At 41.2% G+C, this 19525-nt stretch overlaps 1 protein-coding gene across 9 annotated transcripts; it reads right to left on the bottom strand.

Annotated features, from left to right (window-relative positions):
• Nucleotides 1-64: 64 nt before the first annotated feature.
• tpd52l1 (tpd52 like 1) lies at nucleotides 65-19477 on the bottom strand. 9 transcript variants are annotated; one of them, XM_026999179.3, is made up of 11 exons: nucleotides 16576-19477; nucleotides 15890-15931; nucleotides 15327-15347; nucleotides 12314-12429; nucleotides 11568-11716; nucleotides 4495-4596; nucleotides 3595-3627; nucleotides 2879-2893; nucleotides 1802-1840; nucleotides 1446-1506; nucleotides 65-1049 (listed from the first exon to the last, which is right to left on the bottom strand). In XM_026999179.3, the coding sequence occupies exons 1-11, from the start codon at nucleotides 16592-16594 to the stop codon at nucleotides 930-932; spliced, it is 717 nt and encodes a 238-aa protein (XP_026854980.2). In that variant the 5' UTR covers nucleotides 16595-19477; the 3' UTR covers nucleotides 65-929. The 9 variants fall into 9 exon arrangements, with proteins under 9 accessions (XP_026854980.2, XP_026854999.2, XP_026854984.2 ...); XM_026999198.3 differs by lacking the exon at nucleotides 1802-1840; XM_026999183.3 differs by lacking the exon at nucleotides 2879-2893.
• Nucleotides 19478-19525: the final 48 nt, after the last annotated feature.

Genomic DNA, 19525 nt, shown 5'->3' with positions numbered 1-19525 from the left:
CAGTAATTCTTCAGTAGGTGTGATTCAGCTTCACAACTCTTCATATTGATAAGATGAGACTTCTGACATTGCAAAAATCTTTTAATATTGAATGTTATGCTGAAATGTCAAAACTTGGTATACAAGAATGGATAATGGCAAGTTTATAAAACATTGTTTTCTTTTTGCTAGGTGCTAATAGTTTTAGATTATATTGCATCAATCCACAATGTACAACTTCAAATATAGCGAGGGAAATGATTCTGAAGATTTAAAAAAAAAAAAAAAAAAAGGTTATTGTCAAATTATAGACTACACATTTAAAAATACTCGGCTGGCGGCTTTCAGGAAGCCAGAGCTTTAGTACGTGGGGAATATTACATTGTAGTTATGCATGTAGAGCATATTTATAGAATACATATTTAATAAGCATATTTAATATATGTTCTAGTGTTCACTGTAGTGTGTTCTCATCAGTGATTAGGAGACATTTTAGTGGAGCAGCAGTTTGCCTTGGGTCATGCTAAAAGTGCAGTGCAGCTATAAAACATAGATTCAACCAAATGAGGAAAAAATACTTGAATTGATCACCTGGTCTGGTCCAGCAAATTAATTTGTGATTCTTAACTGCATATAAGAAATTAATTCTTCAGCAAATTAATGGAAAAACTAATTCTGAGGATGGTAGTTGAACATACCTCAAGGTACTGAACACAATGAATTTCTTTTTAAATATAATGTAACAAAAATTATTAATTATTTGGACAGAAGCTATACCAAGACAACTTTTGGATGTATGTTTTGGTTAAAGCACTTGGTAAAATATTTGGTCACAACTAGTACTGAACTCTGGACTTCAGAAAATCTTGTCTAAGGAGGGAAGCTAGCCTCCTGACCACAAAGGGGCAGCAGAGTTCCATCGGCAAGCTGGTAGCAGGCCAGTCCTATTATCATGGAAACTCTGTGTTGTCTCTTGGGTTGTTGGTGGGTACATCCTGAGCGCAGGCCTGGGCTGTTGAGGAGAGCACATCCTCGAAGCTTCCTCCACTGCTACTCCCACCTACCTTTAACTGCTCAGAACAAACAAGCAAACAAGAAAACAAAAACAGTGCATTGTTTAGTAGTCAAGCACTACATGTAAATCCTATTAACACAGCTAACGACCTAGTCTGTAGTCTACACTCCCTTCTTGATGCCCTAAATCTGCTTTAGGTATACCACTATTGGATGTGCTTTGGATCAGAGTTGCAGTGCCCTAGACACTGGCCATTTCTCAAACATTCAAGCAGCTACACACTTGTTGGCAAGATGCCATGAATGCCAAAGGAGATAAATGATTAATGGTGGAGGACTAACAGCCTGCTCCTGGGCTGCTGACAGCACCATCACTCCCGGTCTGCCTGAAACACGGGCCAGTACTGACTGACAACAACCGCCCACTCCACACCCTGTCAGGTTAGACATACCTTGATGTTAGACATGGTGCTTTCAACCTTCTCCTCAAATGACTTAAAACTGGATGAGTTTCTGTTGAAAAAGGAAAACAAATTAATGATGCACTGAATGTATTTATAAATGTATTAATCAAACGACATTCACACAGATGCTCGTGATAATTGTTAAGACTATCTGGTGATTATAAGATCATTATTGGAGTTAAGTACACGTAGACTCTGAAAGGCGATGTCTTATTTAAAATGCATATTAACAGCTAAAGGGCCTCCTTTTGCTGCTACTTTTTAAATTCTAATCTTCCATGCAATCAATATCAGAGTAAAGTGGGTTTCATGATTAAATAAAATATACTCTTATTCACATTTACCTCATGGGGGGCATGCTCATTGAGTGGTGTATAGAGTAGCTGTCCCATGAAAGCATGACCAGGCAAAAGAGACAATTATTAGCATGAACAGACAGGAATCAGCACATATAGCAGACAAAGTATTAGCAAGCACATCACAGAAGGGGATAAGATGTATATATTTCAAAATGTTCACCCACTAAATGTTAGTAAGTTATGTTTTGAGAAGTAGAAGTAGTATTGTAAGAAATGTACTTCTGCATCTATCACTTTTATCCTTTTATCACTTAATATGTTCTGTCCAATAGGAACTAGGCATGTGCTACTCTTCAGTGCATAGCGCTGCATCACATTCAGATGGGCTAACTGCTGCTTTCTGTAGTGCTTTGAGAGAATAAGTTCCTGCTTTCAGTTCAACACCAGGCTGGTGGAACTACTGCTCATGGAAGCTTAAGTAATGGCTAGACAGGTATTGCTAGCTGCTGTTACCTTGACTGTGAACTGAAGGGAAAAGACACAGAAGACAGGGTACTACATGCATACTGAATTCCCTTTTTTTTGACAGACTTAAAAAAAAATGACATGGCAACAATATAAGCAATGATGATATACTGACTATAAAACTGGCTTGTAATAATGAACAAGTTTTGTGTATGTGACATGCATTCATAGTTGGCTCTTAATGGATTGACATGAATGATGAGGAATAGTTTAGCATAGTGATTCTTTAGCCAGTCCTCAGTTATCCTGAGTCAATCCATATGTTTATTCTGTTTCAACTCCCAACGCATCATGATTAGGTCATCAAGAGCTCTGTAACACTTGGTTACCTCGGTCAGGCATAAATGGAGCTGGAACATCACAAATCTGGTCTAGCTGACTGTCCTGAAGGACTGAACTGAGGACATCATGATTGTCCTCCAGTAGCCTTGCATATAATCCTATTCAGCTGCTAGCATGTCTGGTGTCATGAAGATTAACTGAGAATCTGTGGTTCACAAGTTCAGGTACGATTCATTTCCTTTCAGGTGTCACTATTTTCAGATATCATGCAGAGACTGAAAACAAGCACTTCAGGCCACACACACAGCATCTTACCCTATTGCGTTTAATCTTTTGATGTGCAGCATGAAAACAAAGAAAACACACATATACTTTTACCCTATAGGACACACATTATAACATTCATCCAACAAACGTTGGTACAGCTGACCCACAGGGTGAGAAAACAACCCCCCCCCCCACCAAACACTGTTTAAATGGCCATGACCTAGATGCACCTAAAAGTGGACACAAAGAAAGATGATATGTGCAGCATGTGGTGTAGTGTGAGTGCACAGCTCCAGTATGAATATTGATGAGGTAGAAGGCCATTACAATGAGCCTATCTGACTTGCTGATGAACCTTTTCATTGCCAAAATGAAGCACATGAAGAACATGGAGCATACACCACATGCAATTATGTAAATAAGGCAGGCTCGTATTCTGTGAAAAACTGCACCAATGGCTGATTGATAAAAAAAAAATAAATTGCATGCATTTTTCTGGAGTGTAGTGCTGAGTGAGATAATACTCCAGAGATTGGTGAAGTGTTATGGTAGTTGCAACAGTTTTATTTCAGCACAGGAGGTGAATGAACAGTATTTGTATAGTATGTTCTTAGACCTCAATTTTACAGATACTTTTTTTTGTGTGTGTGAAATCACGGGCGTTGGCAGCGTGCGTATCTGCTGGAGATGTAAAAAAAAACCACACACATGCAGTAGAAGAGTTTGGGAAGCTAAAGTTCACACAGAGACACAGCTTTACGTACCTCCTGGGATATAGTAACTCAAGGCCAAATATGCTGGGAGTAAAATGAGCAGAATAAGGAGTTGGTTTTGGGTACAAGTACAAAATAATGGGAAAGAACTTTGGTATACTGCAGTAATAACAGGAGGAAGCATGTTATGTGTTTCAACTTAGAAATGTAAAAAGAGAACGAAGTCAGAGACAGAGAATGTTACTAGCTTGGTAAATGGAACATTGTGGCTTATTGCACCATAACAGACATTTACCACTGCACTCTGGTTATTATGAGAGAGCAGAATTTCTCTATTGTTTATCCACATTTAGACACTTTTCTTTTTTTTTTGCTGATTACAGTGAGGAAATGCCATGAAACACGTAGCCGCACATGCGGTGTGGTGCGCAGCGCTTGGGCTCTCGGACGGATGGTAGACAGAGACAGAATGTTCGCCATCTGTGAAGCATCACCCTCAGGGCTGGGACATGCCTGACTGCAGGAACAGCACAACCAACACTTGGCCATCTTCAACAGCAGTCTTTGGTGGCTGCCTCTCAGTGTGATGCTGGAGTTGTCACTTGTGTGTGTCAGGCCTTAGCCCTTCTTGTCATAGTTTCTTGTCACTGCTTGGTTGCAACAGTGTCATGAGAAGCCCAGTGAAAAGAGCTCCAGTCTGGGCTTACAGAACACAAACATGCCTAATTAAACCTGTCCATCTGCACTTTACAGCCATCCTTCCCTACAGATGTCACGTCAGCAGCAGGTGACGGTGGTGGACAGTGTGGGTAAATGAGTCATTGATTGGGTAAAGCCACGGCTACTAGCATGTAATGTCAGTAACATGGTTTAGCATAGTGCAGAGAAAGCGAATGTAGGAAGGGGCAGATTAGAATGGTAGAAAACCTATGTTAGAAACCGACAACATACCTCATATCCCCAATCTTCCTGCTAATGGCAGTGCCCAGGTTGTTAAATGCCACTGACGTCCTCTGGCCCGCTGTACTTAGGGTCTCTGAGGTCTTTTTGTATCTGTCAGCCACACACAAATAAAGACGAATTGCCTTCATGAGCAACAGGGTTCCAAGCAGAAAGAGAAGTTATTAAATAAATACTTTAGTATTTCTTAAAGAAATACTTCCTTATGTAATTGAACCTCTATTAAAAATAAACTCCTCCCTCAACACTGGCTATGTTCCTAAATCATTCAAACGAGAAATTATCAAACGACTGATTAGGAAAGCTAACCATGACCCATGTCAGCTGCCAAACTATAGGCTGATGTCAAACCTTCCCTTTGTTCCTAAGATCCTTAAGACAGCAGATAAGCTCATACTTGCATCAGAACCACATGCATTAAATTTTTCTGTCAGTGCTTAGACCTCATCATAGTACTAAGACAGCGCTGATCAAAGTAGTTCATTGGCTTCTCATTAGTGTCTCTTTGCTTGTACTACTTGATCAGAGTGTACTTTTCTGCATTTACCAGTGTTAGTTTGGTGCCCCACAAGGCTCTGTTCTAGGGCTCCAAATTTTTACTTTAAATATTCTGCTTTTGGGTGAAATTATTCATAAATATTGTGATAGTTTCTACTGATAATCTGATGACACACCGTTGTATATCTCATCCAATTGTGTAAAGGACATTAGACACTGGATGTTGAGTAACTTTCTCTTAATTATGACAAAACAAAAATACTTCTATTAGACCCACAGGCAGCCAGGAGTAAGTTTTCTGATTGTTTGGTAAACCTGGATGGTCTCCCAATTATTTCACATGCAGTAGGACAGCCTAGAAACACTGCAATCATATAAATGGTCTATAATATATATATATATATATATATATAAATATAAAATCACACACACACATACATATATACATACATACATACACACACACACACACAGTTATGTGAAAATTAATAGCATTGTGTTTAAAACAATCCTCATAATAGCATTTATTTCCATATACAGAAAGGCACTGGGAGCACTGCACATTCAATTCCAAATGAAAACATAAACAAAATATCCATTTTTAAACTGAAAATGAAGAAAAAAGAATAATGGGCAGTGTTTTCATTTTCATTTACAAACTTGAATATTTACAGTATAAATTGAAAGTTGTTTAAAGATTTAGCTTTTCTGTTCACTGGACTAATATTTAGTTGTATAACCTTTATTTCTGATAGATGCTTTACGTCTGTGTGGCATGGAGTCAACTAACGTTTGACACCTGCGAACAGATATTCCAGCCCAAGCTGACTGGACTACATTCCACAGTTCTTCTGCATTCTTGGGTTTTACATCAAAAACAGCATTTTTGATGTCACTTCACAAATTCTCAATTAGATTGAGATCTGGGGATTGGGCTGGCCACATAACATCATTCTTGTTGCTCTGGAACCAGGATGTTGCCCGCTTGCTGGTGTGTTTGGGGTAGTTGCCCTGCTGAAATACCCATTTCAAGGGCATTTCTTCTTCAGCATAAGGCAACATGACCTCTTCCAGTATTTTGATCTATTCAAACAGGTACATGGTGCGTGGTATGCGATAAATGGGTCCGACTCCACAGTATGAGAAACATCCGCAAACCATTATGTTTGCACCTTGATGTTTTACAGTCTTCACAGTGTACTGTGGCTTGAATTCAGTGTTTATGGGCAGCCTTTAGACCCAATAGGAACAATCTTGGTCTCATCTGTCCATAGAATGTTGCACCACTTCTCTTTAGGCCAGTCAATGTGTTCTTTGGCAAACTGTAACCTTTTCAACATCTTTTTTTCAGCAATGGTACTTTACAAGGGTTTCTTGCAAATAGTTTGGCTTCACGTAAGTGTCTTCTGAATGTTGCAGTACTCACAGATAACTGTAGATCTTCTTTGATTTTCCTGGAGCTGATCATTGGATGCTTCTTTGCCATTCTTGTTATTCTATGATGTATGTGGATGGTAGTATTTCTTTTCCTATTATGTGTTTCGGGTTTTGTTTGCCATTTTAAAGCATTTGAGGTCATTTTAGCTGAGCAGCCAATTATTTTTTGCACTTCTTTATACGTTTTCCCCTCTCCAATCAACTTTTTGATCAAAGTTCTTTCTCCTTCAGTACAATGTCTGGAATGGCCCATTTTACTCACTGAGCAAGGGCTAAAACCAACAGGTACAACATTTGCTGCCTTCCTTCTTTAAATAAGGGCCATGATTGACACCTGTTTCTTCATAGAATGAATGACATCATTAATTGAACTCCACACTGCTATTAATTTGAACACACCCCTTTCATTAAATGCATCAAGTACACCCAATTAGCAGCGTGCATGGTCATGACTGTTGATTCTGTTGGTTGCCCATTACTCGGCTACACCTAGTCATGAATTTTTCCCCTGTTGTATCTTTTCTGCCAAAAATACCATTAGTGATGTTAGACTGCTATTATTTTGCACATAACTATGTGTACATATATATATATATATATATATTAGCTGTTGCTGTAGTATATATCAGCTTGTTGGTTATATATACCAATAAGCTGATATATGCCATAGCAACAGTGATACTTGAGATGCTTGGCTACACTATCATCAAGGAACAGTATCCTTCATGGAGAAGGAGGTTGTAGGCCAAGATAAAGGTCACATAAAGAGAAGTCAGCCAGCTATCAGAAATGCAGAAAGGCGCCATAAGGCACCTGAAGGTACCTGAGAAGTACAACAAGCTGCCCATACCTGAGGCCTTGAAGTCTGCCAACCAAAGATTAACAGTATAAAAACAGATCCACAAAAGAAAGAAACTGAACAATACTGGAAAGGCATATGAAAGGAGGCATCACACAACAATGTCCAGTGGCATTGAGAACCTGAGAGCTGACCACAGCAATCTCCCCTAACAGGATCCAATAACTATCACACAAGTAGACATCCAAGAAAGGGCAACAAGCATGAAGAACTGGACAGCTCCAGGCCCTGACATGGTCCATTCTGTCAGACTGAAGAAGCTGCCTGCTCTCCATGAGAGCCTGCCCGCACAAATGAACCAGCTGCCAATGGATGGAACCTACCCTGAATGGTTAACTGAAGGCGGAACAGTCCTGATCCTGAAGGACCACCAGAAAGGGGCAATTCCTTCCAACTACCGACTAATAACCTGCCTCTATACAACATGGAAGGTCCTGTCAGGCATCATTGCAGCTAATATAAGTAGGCAATGGCTCAATACATGAGCAGGGCCCAGAAGGGCATTGGCAAGAACACCACAGGAGCCAAGCACCAGCCGCTGGTGGAGACTGTAAGACCAGACAGACCAACCTGTGCAGTGCCTGGATTGATGACAAGAAAGCCTATCATACAATACACATGAATTATGGTATGCCTGAAGCTGTAAAACATCAATAGGACTCTGAGCTTTCATCAAGAACTCATCAAGCCTGTGGAAGACAATCCTAGAGGCCAACTTCAGACCTATAGCACGAGTCACCATGAAGTGCGGGATTCACCAAGGAGATACCCTGTCCCTGCTGCTGTTCTGCATAGGCCTAAACCCCCCTCACCAAGAGTGGCTATGGATACTGTCTACGGAATGGAGCAACCATCAGCCACCTCATTACATGGATGACATCAAACTGTATGACAGACGTGAACGAGACATCAACTCACTAATCCATCTCACAATATACAGCAACATCATCATTCAGACAACGACATCGGACTGTCATTTGGGCTGGATAGGTGTGGTCAGATGGTTACAAGGAGAGGGAACGTGGCGTAAACACAGGGGATGACAGTACGAGAGGGTTATATAATAGATGTTGAGGGCATCTAAAACTACCCTGGAATCCCACAGGCAAATAGGAATCATGAAGAGGCCATAAGGAAAGATGCTACAGCCAAATACTTACAAAAAGTGAGGCAAGTCCTGCAAAGTCAGCTGAATGCAAAAAAAAACAGGACCCGAACTATCAACACCGATGCCCTGCCAGTCATCAAGTACCCTGCTGGCATAATAAGCCTAAGGAGGAAATAGAAGCCATGGACATCAAGACCAGAAGTGTGCAGTCCTGGGAACAGCCAAAATACTATGCAGGACTCTCAGGCTCCCAGGCCTCTGGTAGAGGACCCAAGCTTGAAGGAGACAGACCGCCCGGAGGGTGAGTAGGGAAAAGGGGTCCGAGCTTTTTCCCACATAGGTCCCAAGATATGGAGTAATCTTCCATTCAATGTTCTGGATTCAGGTCAAAAACCTGTTTATTTAGTCAGGCCTCTTAGGTGAAGGTGTAGTTCTGGGGGCTCATAAACACTGAATAGTTATGATAAACTGGGATGTTGTGATTGGTGCTGATGTTCCAGGGAGCCTTCATATCCATGTTACCTTCTGTCTCTGTCCTTTTAGTGCTGCTACACTTAGATATGTCAGAGTCCACCCTTGTACATTACATACCCTCATTTTATTAACTGACCATGCTTAAATTTGTCCTCTCTGTACATCTACTGCTGCTCGATGTCACGCTGTTGCCGAGTCTCAACCCACTTCTCCTGCTATGGCTACTCTCAACCTGAAGCTACACTTGCATATGCTCTTGGAACAATCTATTATAACTGTGAATAATTTCTTTGAATTGAGAATCACATTCATCTTTAATGAACAATCTCATTCTGATTTGCAGAACTGCTCCTATAATCTTCAGGATCTTCTTATGCTCATCTCAGAATATGTTCATGCTTATACCAATACATTAGATCCTCACACAGATGTGCTGATGCTATTTTTATTTACTTATTTGCTATTAGCATTGTTAGTATGATCTGCTTCCTACGGCTGTATTTCTACCTGATTTATAACCATGCTAATCAGTGTCAGACAGAGGAGGATGGGTTCCCCTGTGAGTCTGGAAGGTTTCTTCCGCATTTCTGTCTCAGGGAGTTTTTCTTTGCCACTGTTGCCACTGGCCTGCTCATTGGGGATTTAAGGGAGTTTGGGATTAAGATTTACATCCACATTCTACATCTGTATTCAGTATGTATGTTAAAAGTATCAGACAAATTAATTGAATTATAACTAATCAGATCAAAGTGAGAGGACATTGTCTTTACACTTTCTTTCCTAAGAACACCTGCATGTGCTGTTCTGTTGCAGCTGGGCAAACATCACCACCTCCATAACAATGAGAGTCAGGTGTATGTGTGCAACTGTGTTTAGGCACGTTTTTGCATATGTGTATGTGTGTGCAGAGCAGCTGTGATGATGAGTGAGCCATCCACACTGGTCAACATATCCAATTGTGATATCTGATCAGGTTAATCTTCTCTGTCCGCGGTCTCCTCACCATGGCAACCGTAACCAGAGATGGGTCTTTTCACTTGAGAGGTGACTTAGCAAGTCTCTCTGTGGTAACTTAATTACCATGGCCGGGGTTGTGTGGGAGGCCTATCCAGTGCAGATCATGAGTAATTGGACAGTGACAGGATTTTGATCTAGGGTTAATTCTAGATGTAGCATTTGAATATGAGGGCTGTTGCTTCTCAACACAAAGCTCATAAAATTGTTTTTGCCAGTAATGAGGGTCACCATGAGAAAATTCAGGCTAAATCAGTAGGAGTCTAACCAAACCATTAAGTGTCTCACAAGTTGTTAAGAAGCAAGAACTTTGGGGAGATTAGCAAGACAACCACGGTGTTATATGTCCAAAGAATACTTCTGATCATGAAGAAAAGTTGAAGAGATCAGAATAGAAATCAAGGATGTATGTACTGATGTATCAAAATCTACTATAAAGAGAATACACCACAGCAGTTTATCAGAAAATGCAAACCATCGCCAGAAATAAAAAGGTCAGATAACAGCTTGCTAAAAACGTGTATAAAGCATTCATAACTGTAGGTCAAGATAAATATGAAGAACATTACCTTGTACTGTGAAACATTGTGGCAGAGGCCTGTTTCAGTGTTTCATTACTTAGGAGCTGAGGTACAGAGCCTAAGCAACAAAAATCGTGTCACTTTGAAAATTACCGACAGACTGCACTATATAGACCTGTGTTCAAATTTGCAGCATGCAAATGTCCAACAGCTCCGTGGGCTTGATAGCACTCTTCTGCTAACTGTTCATCGTCCTGTAATATGTCTTCTGGATTGACTATTGGGCATGATTTTGGCAATTTAACAAGGTACAATGGGGAGAATGATGTTATACTGCCTGCTCTCTGCTGTAATTTTAGCGCTATGCGTTGCATTCTAGAATGCCATGATGCACTGAGGTGAAGTGAAGTAACAGACCTGGCCTTGTTGTTAAATGCCATCCTGAGCCAGAACATCGCTGCCGCATATTCTGCCTCTTCATCATACATCCTGTTTGTGTGTGTGGGTCTGCGGTGGCTGGGCGGCACACCGAGTGTGCAGTGGATCAGTTCACAAAAACGGAACCACAGCCATACTGCGAGTTTGGCAGCGCCGATGATGTCATCACGCTAATGGGCTGCTCCTGCGTCTGTACATGTATGCCTGAGTGAACCGTCTTGGCCAAAGACAGAGAACTGATATCGACAGATTTCGTTTCCTTTCAGACTAGTTTTATTCTTTTTACTCTGCCAGAAGAGCTTTATTTTATTTGTATACGGCATACTGCAGAGGTCAAGTAGGGTTAATCTGCATATATGTCGGGTATTACACTGCTTTAATTCCAGCATTAATGTTTCAAACATGATTATAAAAACCAGATGCAATTATATGAAAGACATGGATTAAGCCTACACTCACATTTCTTGTAATGTTAAATGAAACATTCTCAGTGAAAGTGTCATCTAGAGCTCAAAACCAGATATCCTTAATATGCATCAACAGGTCTGTGGTTTATGAATGGGATTACTGTGACAAGACACTTAGAAAGGTGTAAACTGCATATAAAAGATGTGATGTTTGCTAAGTTGTCTTTGGCAGATCCGGATATGGGTGGTGACGGGAGCGTGTTGCCGAGTCTGGGATAGTCCCTGTGCACGGGCAGGCGTGTACTCACGCTGTGGTGGACTGCATGTCGCTCCAGCCCCTGCTGAGGTTCTCCTTCAGCCCGCTTAGCGACGAGACTCCGAGGCACTGTTTTAGCTCCGACTGCCGCTTCTCTTTGGAGGCCAGCACTTGCTTCAGGGTAGCGATTTCCTCCTCCAGCTGACCAGATGAACAATGCATGTAAGTTCACCTCCTCAACCACTCTGAGTCCTGTTTCATGGCAGTGACTGATGGTTGTACAATAGAACAGGCCTGTGACATCTGCAATCGCTATGGGCAGTGAGTAGAGTACATGACTAGTCTTTCCTCTACCAGGACACACACACACACACACACACGCACACACACACGCACACACACACGCACACACACACGCACACACACACGCACACACACACACGTCTTCTGTGATGGACATTCTTAGGTGGTTTAAGGCTTAAGGTGGACAATATGATCACAGGAAAAAAAAACGTTGATGGGGAGGAAGAGCAATACGCACATAATGCTGAGATTTACAGCCATGGCACATACTGAGAGATGCAAAAAAGAGCAAAATGCAAAAAGGAGCTTTAGCACTAGGGCCGCCAGGATTTACATAACACAAACTCTCTTTCTGCACCAGGTCCAAGACGCCTTTCAAGTGTCCCACTGCTCCCAGGAATGGGCCTCGGACTCTTGGCAGTCTGTTATTTTAATAGAGACCAAGCTGTTCCAATATCAAGCAGAATGTCTTGTGAAATGTGGCAAAAAATGTACCTTGATCAGCTCATGCTGCATTTCATCTGTCTCCTTCTCTGTTATGGTGTTGTTCAGGTCCACCTCTGGCACTGTGGCCTCCTTCACATCCTTTAGGGAATCACTGTCTGGGAGATCTGGGAGTGAAAACAAAATGCACTAATTTTAACTGATTTACAAATCTGTATTTACCAACAATAATGAAGTATTCCATGTCACAGATGTAGCTAAATATTGATAATATTAATAATCATCAGCATTATCATAATGATGTGTCCATGACAGTGGCAACTTTACATGCCCATACAGGTCCTAACAATCAATCAGCACATGACAACAATGTGCCCGGCATGTCCGTAGATGTCTTTAACCACCACCCTTTGTGTGCAATTATCTCCTCAAACATGAATTGCATCTTTATTTTTATACCTGTAATTGCAGGCTATATGCAAAACAGTACAGAAATATATAACGATGTAAAAGGTTGCCTGTGGATGCCTTGAGTATTTAGAGGAAAACGTTCCCCTGCAATTCATTATCTTTTGGACGTTTTGCAGAAAGACTTGGAAGAGGAAGATAAATACTTCATATTCTGCCTTGGATCCAGGTATGTAATCCTAGCACAGGGCTTATCTGCTGAAAACCTGATTTAGTAAGAGCTCTGTAAGCCAGAGGTCTCCACAGGAAGTCTGTTTCAAACAGAAAGAAAAGCACAACAGCAGCAGAAGTAGCAAGTAATTAAGTTAACAGCAGCTTGCCGGTGATTTGCATCCAAGGTGCATAACAGGTGATGCACAATGAATGGTGTGGGGTAATATTTAATACTGTGCTTTTTAAGTGGGACATTTAGAGACTCTTCATAAAAGTGTGGGCAATTGGGAAGTTGGCTTCTGTTTTGGTCAACCCTAATCACACTGTCTGTCAATAACCATCGAAAAACACTTTCCACACAGTTCAGTGAGTATACCAACAAACGGGTTTGAAATCAGTTTAGATGTGTCTGACACCATCATTAATGGATTCCTTATACAAGGAATGGTGAAGGTTAATGTTCGACCAAAGGAGAACATGGCAGGATCGAGTGGCTGACACTGGAGCTGCAAGGTTTATCCCTACTGATTGAACTGCACAGAAAGACAAAGGGGCTTCTAATAGGCAAAGATGGGTAAGACTTACTAAGTTCTGCAATCTGATCGTGGATGTTTGTGTGCACATGCCCAGAGAAAGCAGAGTAAATCTCTGTACTTCTGGCCTTTTGGCACACGAGCTGAACTCATTAGCAAAGCTTGGTCTTCTTTGTCACTAGTCAGCAAAGAACATTTTTGAGGTGACAGAGAAGCAGTGTAGCATCATTTAAAAAGGAACGCTTGGAAAGCTCAGTGAGGCTTGCCCAGGGCGTCAGACATACAGAAAACCTAAAAGATTAATAGATTAAATCAATGAACTGATGAAGGTTGCATCATGGGTAATGTGTCTTACCCACTACACATGTATGATAAAAAAGTAAACTGCAAAATTGCAAGCAATAAATCAATATGCTTAATATTTGCAGAACACTTAAAATACTGAACATGTGACTAATAACTAGTGCTAAATTATTCTTTACAGTCAGTCATACTAGTTGGTCTTTGACCAGCTCTAAGGTTACTTAAGGCATGGTTCGAACATATGTATCACGGTAGTAAGGAGAACTGCTATTCAAAGGAGTTTACAGTACCAAAGACCAATTCCAGAAAGGGTTGTGTGGTAGCTACCACTCACTACTCGTACTCAGCTAATGAGATCAGCAGGTGGCATGGTACAAGCATCACGAAGAACAGAATACAGTGACATGATGCAATTTCACATGAATTTCTAATGATGTTTACTCCAACTCACTGGTGTCATTCCATTTAGTCATGACACTTATTTGAAAGCGCTTTGTGTTTACTCATCCACTGTTAACAGTAAAAGTGTGTTGCTAAGCAACTTCTTTTAGTTTCTAAATCACAAACTTTCCAGTTAGGAAATGTCATGAATTCAGTTCCCCAATGCTGTTTACAGCAGACGTCGGTCATCAGTAGACTAAAGGGCAGATCAGTTTCATCTCCAATATGTACAACTACACCTGTTCTTGCACATCATTCTTCTATTCTGTTCTGCGACTCAACCACCATAAACAGTAGCACAAATCCACAGAGAAACCTCTTTTAGATGTAACTGTTGTCTCTGTTTTGGCTAGTGTCATCCTTTTTACATGCTACATTTCTGTTTGCTGTTATTGTGAATCCCCTTCAGAATATATCTTTGTTCCGCTTCGCTACATGGGCGAGCAAGGCAGGGGCCATACGGCCACCCCAAGGTAGAGAAGAGAGCTGTACTTCCTCGGAGGGGCGCTGCAGCCATGACGCCGCACTCGTTTGCTCCCTAAGAGCCCCCTCAGAGTGCTTACTGTCCACATGATAAGCACAACAGACTGAGCAGAACAATCGTTTCACTGTCCACAGTGGAAGACTTCAGTGTGAGGAGGCGGCGGCCCGTGAGCTCATCAAACACAGTGGACACGCTGCATATTTAATCTAAATACCAAATCATATGCTTCTCAATAATCATACAGTGTGGGTTGTGAGCAAATCCAAGGCTAAACATTATTGCACTTAGATAACTTAGCCCACCCACTGCTGTAGGCAAACTTTAGACACTCGATAGGCTACACAAATGCTGTTTCAGGAGGGCAACACAATCCATCCTTTGACAGTGTGGTATGAGGAACCAGTGGTTCTACAGTAGAGTTTCACCAGTGCATTGCACAACCTAAGATGGGGCTGGACTTAATCTGGGTAATTTTCTGCTGGGTTTAACAGGCTGGATTTAAAACAGCCAGGTCCCGCAACACTGATAGGCTAACTGCACAGGGTGAGTCGAGAAGTGATCTCCCATCAGTGACGTTACTGGCTATCAGAATGGCGTGAGCATAAAGCATAGTGTCCCACTGAGCTGGGAGAGCGACTGGCAGCACGTACGTGAGACGGTGGGAAAGAGCCGTGAGACCTACCTGCATGGAGAGGGTCATCATCTTGATTAGACAAAAAAAAGAAAGAAAAAAAAGAAAGAGAAAAACAAAATAAACTGGAGGACACTTGTATGGCAAGGGCATCTGGATCGTGCATTTGCACAAACATGATCGTCAGTCATGCCTGATTCGTACACATCATGCAAATCTTCAGTATGGAGAACAGGACAGAGTGTACAGAAGCAAGCACATCACACAGGCATACATTTGCATATCAACATAATAAAAAAAACTGACACTTTACAGTCACCCCTGTGTATCAGTCAGTAGAAATCGACATTCAAGTGTACATGTGCTGAAGGCTTTAGAATTTATTTTTAAAAAGCAGGTAATTTCATGCTGGGAGACAAATTCCCAGTGAAAACGATCATTGTCAACTGTTCCATGTATTACTCTTAAGTTGTACAAAGTAGCTTTTGAAATGAACAGCTGAATGGCATTAACATCAGATTCACAGTGTCTACAGACTTCAGGCATGTCACCTTCAGTCTCAAGATGCAATGAGAGATGGCTTTCTCTAGCTCATTAGTCATACATCATCTTACCCAGGTCCCCTTCTTCAAGAGTCAGTATACTAGAATACAGCTCTGTAAAATTTGATTTCCAAATGTCAAAGCAGGTTATGACAACACAGACACAAACACACTGCATGGTCTTTACGAACAGGATTATGTGACCAGAAAAAAAAAAAAAAGTCAAATGTACCCACACTCTCATTACCTAAGCACGAATTTATTTCGGACTAAGGTCACGAGATTTCAGTTATTTTAGCTTGGGTGGTCACATAGGCAGTGAAAATGCGTGTCCTTGGGCTAGTCATATAGTTTCTCAGATGTAGCCAGTCTACCTAAGTTACGTAACAAAACTTTGAAGAATTAATTTGTTTAAATTATCTCGCCTTACAGCCACGGAAACTCGATTAAATGCCACTTGGTTACTCTTGCCAAGTACGTGTGCTTGGAAGAAAGAGTTCCAGACAGGTCAGCACAGCCGCCAAGTAATGACATTTTCGGATATCTTAAAATGTAAACACTGAGCTGTAAAACAGACTGCAGAATCAGCAGGGTTTCATACATGTGCACCAAGGTGACATATGCCCAAAGAATCATTAATAATACTTTTATATTTACAAACTAAATACCTTAAGGAAAGTCCGAGCTACTTCATAGAGCACGGGCAACGTAGACAAGTTTAGTAGCTCTAACCTGAACAGTATAAGCGCGGATCTCACCTTGCCGCCTTGGTTCCATAACTGGAGAAAGCGACCCTCTTAACAAGGAGGTCCAATACACTCGCAGAAGCGTTTATTTTATGAGAATTCCAGTGAAATGTAAAAGCTGTCTAACTTCCCAAATTTCTCCATTAACTCGAAGTCCGTGTTAGCGCTGTCAAATCACCGCCTCTATAGGCGGAGCACTCGTCTCAGACCAATAGTAATGTACACGTTACAACTGTCAAACGTTTCTTCAGTTGTAGGCCGATTTTATCTCTTTTGCTACAATATCCCAGAATTAATCCTCTAACTATATAACTTGTTAATCCACTAAACCGCTTTGAATTGCATTATTGTCTGAATCAAACTCAAGTGGATTTGTTTATAGTAACTATATGTTACAGTATGAATGTATGTGTATGCATGTTATAAAACACAAGCAATGTACCGTATACATTCGAAATTGTTTTAAATATCACTTAAAATAGCGATAGACTCGATCCAGAGATTAACCACAGAGTGACATTTTATAAGTGAACTACTATTGGCATATATAAATTTAAACAACAGCGTCACCTGTCGCCACAATTTCATGGTATTGCATGGCTTGTTAAAATAATTTTTAGATAATTCGTGAACAATCTCGTTTGAACAGGTCGGAGAATTGATTTCTTAGCTCCAAGCTATCTCATCAGGGTTAAACGGTTAGTTCCAGTACAACAAATAGTTTAAACAGTTTAGTTCACTGCAAACTATCACAACATAATTTACCACTTTTAAGAGCATAAATGATAATTTTGTTCTAGTTGGTCATAGTGAGTTTTAAGGTTTTGATTATTTTCCATTTCTGAATATTTTAGTGACTGGAGCTTTACATTTTTTTTATAGCCGTTAGACAATAACTTGCAAAACCTTTTAGTTGTTGTCTTTCTACAATGAAAATGATCTGTTGAACCATGATGAGGGGTGGAGCCTGAAAAAAACAAAACAAAACTAACTTCGTTAAATTAGTAATTATTGCAGCAGCTACATCAACAAAAACAACAGCAGCAACAACAATAACAAAAATAATAATCTAAAAATATCACCAAGTTATTTTTCATTTGGTAAAAATGGCTCTCTTTAGCCATGCTCATTTCATAACAAAATAGTATAAAAATACTATAGTAATTAAATTCGAATAATACTGTATATGAACAATTATATAATAGTTACAGCAGGAAAGATTACCTCTAGGCTCCAGAGATGTAATAAATGTAATCTTATTGTAGGCCTACAATAGGCTGCCTTAAGGAAACACTGCATGGCCTCCTTTCAACCCTGACCCTTGAATCCCAGAATTTATTTAGCAGATTCGTACCATCAACTCATAGGTAAAAGCAGGCTGAAAAATTGTAAATAGCAAGGTCAGCCAATTCGATATTCTCTCGCCTGAGTTTGTGTTAGCCAGCAGGTGGCAGTAATGTTGTTAATGTCGATTGCTAAACATTACCACAGGTTCTATTACGTTATAACAATGAAAAATAGCTAATAAGCACTACAGGCTTGGTAATGACAGCATGACGCTTAGTTAGTATTGGGCACATCTGTCTTATAGCACTTAGCTGTGTAAATTAGCCCCTCTGTTGCCATGACATTTTATTAGCGACCTTCTACCCCATATTCTTTGCTGCTCAGTTTCTGAACAAACCATTACTAACCGGAATTGCTATGTCTGGGTCTCAATACAGCGTGACACTGAGCTATGGGACTTGTGGGTGCTGTTATGAACGTGTCAGGTACGGGGCTGCTGGGGTATTTACACGTGTCAATGTCACTACTGCGCTGAGAGTGACCTGCCATATCCAGCCAACAGCAGCCTTGTGTTCACAGATAAAGAGCCGAAGGTGGCAGAAATGCATGGCAACTACTGGGTTGTGGTCTCTAACTGCGTACCTGTAAGGGTGTAGTGAGTGTGCCCACATGATCAAATCTATGATTGCAGTGTTATTAACATGAAAGCCTAAGCTTTCAAGCAGGTATTATAAACATGTTCCTTGTCAAAGATGGAATTTAGATTTGAAAGTTTAATGTATAGTGTAGTAAGATAGATTAAAACTAGTTAAAATAGTATGTAGGCCTACTGTAAAATACAATAACAAATCATACTACACTTTGACAGGTATATTTGAGTGAACCAGAATTAAAAAGCTGCTTAAAACAAAAATCAGCTCTACTTAAAAGCTCTGCTCCGCTGTCTGAACGCGAATGTGTCTGAAAGAATGTGCCAAAAATACGCCAAAAATACCCCGAGGAGAGTTTGTCTGCTAAACTCTGAACCCAGCACCGCTTCCATCATTCTGTCACTGGCATGGCGGTCACACTCTGAACGCGTCAACAGGACATCCATGTCAGTCAGCTGCGCTGGAAAGCGCTGGCCCATTGCCCACGCCTCATCTCAGGAAGCGGCTCTTAGCCGGCGGGCGCGTCTGACAAAGCGCTTAGGCAGGCAGGAAATCGATCCCTCTGGCACGGTCATTGTCTGAGACGCCTGACGGAGTGGGACCGGCCCGTGCTGAAACCGTACTCCTGTGCTGCCCGATCAAACAAGTTAAGGATAAGAAACATTCCTCCATGTAATAAGAGCAAAAACGTTGCTATAAACTCACACACACATTAAAAACAAAACAAAACCCAACAACATCAAAGCGTCTTAAAAAGCAGGCCCGAGATAGTCCTCGCCGTTTGGCCTGGATCATGGCCGTTATTTCTCACAAGTGTCACTTCTTCCCCGAAACGACTCCCACAGCCGTTTCGCAATGTAAACGCGCAGTATCCAGCGGGGTGGGGGTATGGCGTCCGTCACCTTATCGGCGTGGAGCACAGCTGCTAATTCCTACGGACCCAGCGCAGCTGACTGCCGCTCGCCTCACATGCCGGAAACGGAGCCCCTCCATCCCGCTTCGGCCTGGTCTGAACGGTTTCGGGT

This window comes from Electrophorus electricus, chromosome 7, assembly GCF_041902795.1.
Source record: "Electrophorus electricus isolate QZ-2024a chromosome 7, ASM4190279v1, whole genome shotgun sequence".
Classification (NCBI taxonomy): Eukaryota; Metazoa; Chordata; class Actinopteri; order Gymnotiformes; family Gymnotidae; genus Electrophorus; species Electrophorus electricus.
The sequence above is the reverse complement of the archived record's forward strand: the minus strand, read 5'-3'. Positions and strand labels throughout refer to the sequence as shown.

Coding starts and splice junctions, on each gene's coding strand:
- tpd52l1 (XM_026999179.3), bottom strand. Junction 12,430..15,326: donor TGATGACCCTCTCCATGCAG/GTAGGTCTCACG, acceptor TTTCACTCCCAG/ATCTCCCAGACAGTGATTCC. Junction 1,507..1,801: donor ATGAGCATGCCCCCCATGAG/GTAAATGTGAAT, acceptor CTTTTTCAACAG/AAACTCATCCAGTTTTAAGT.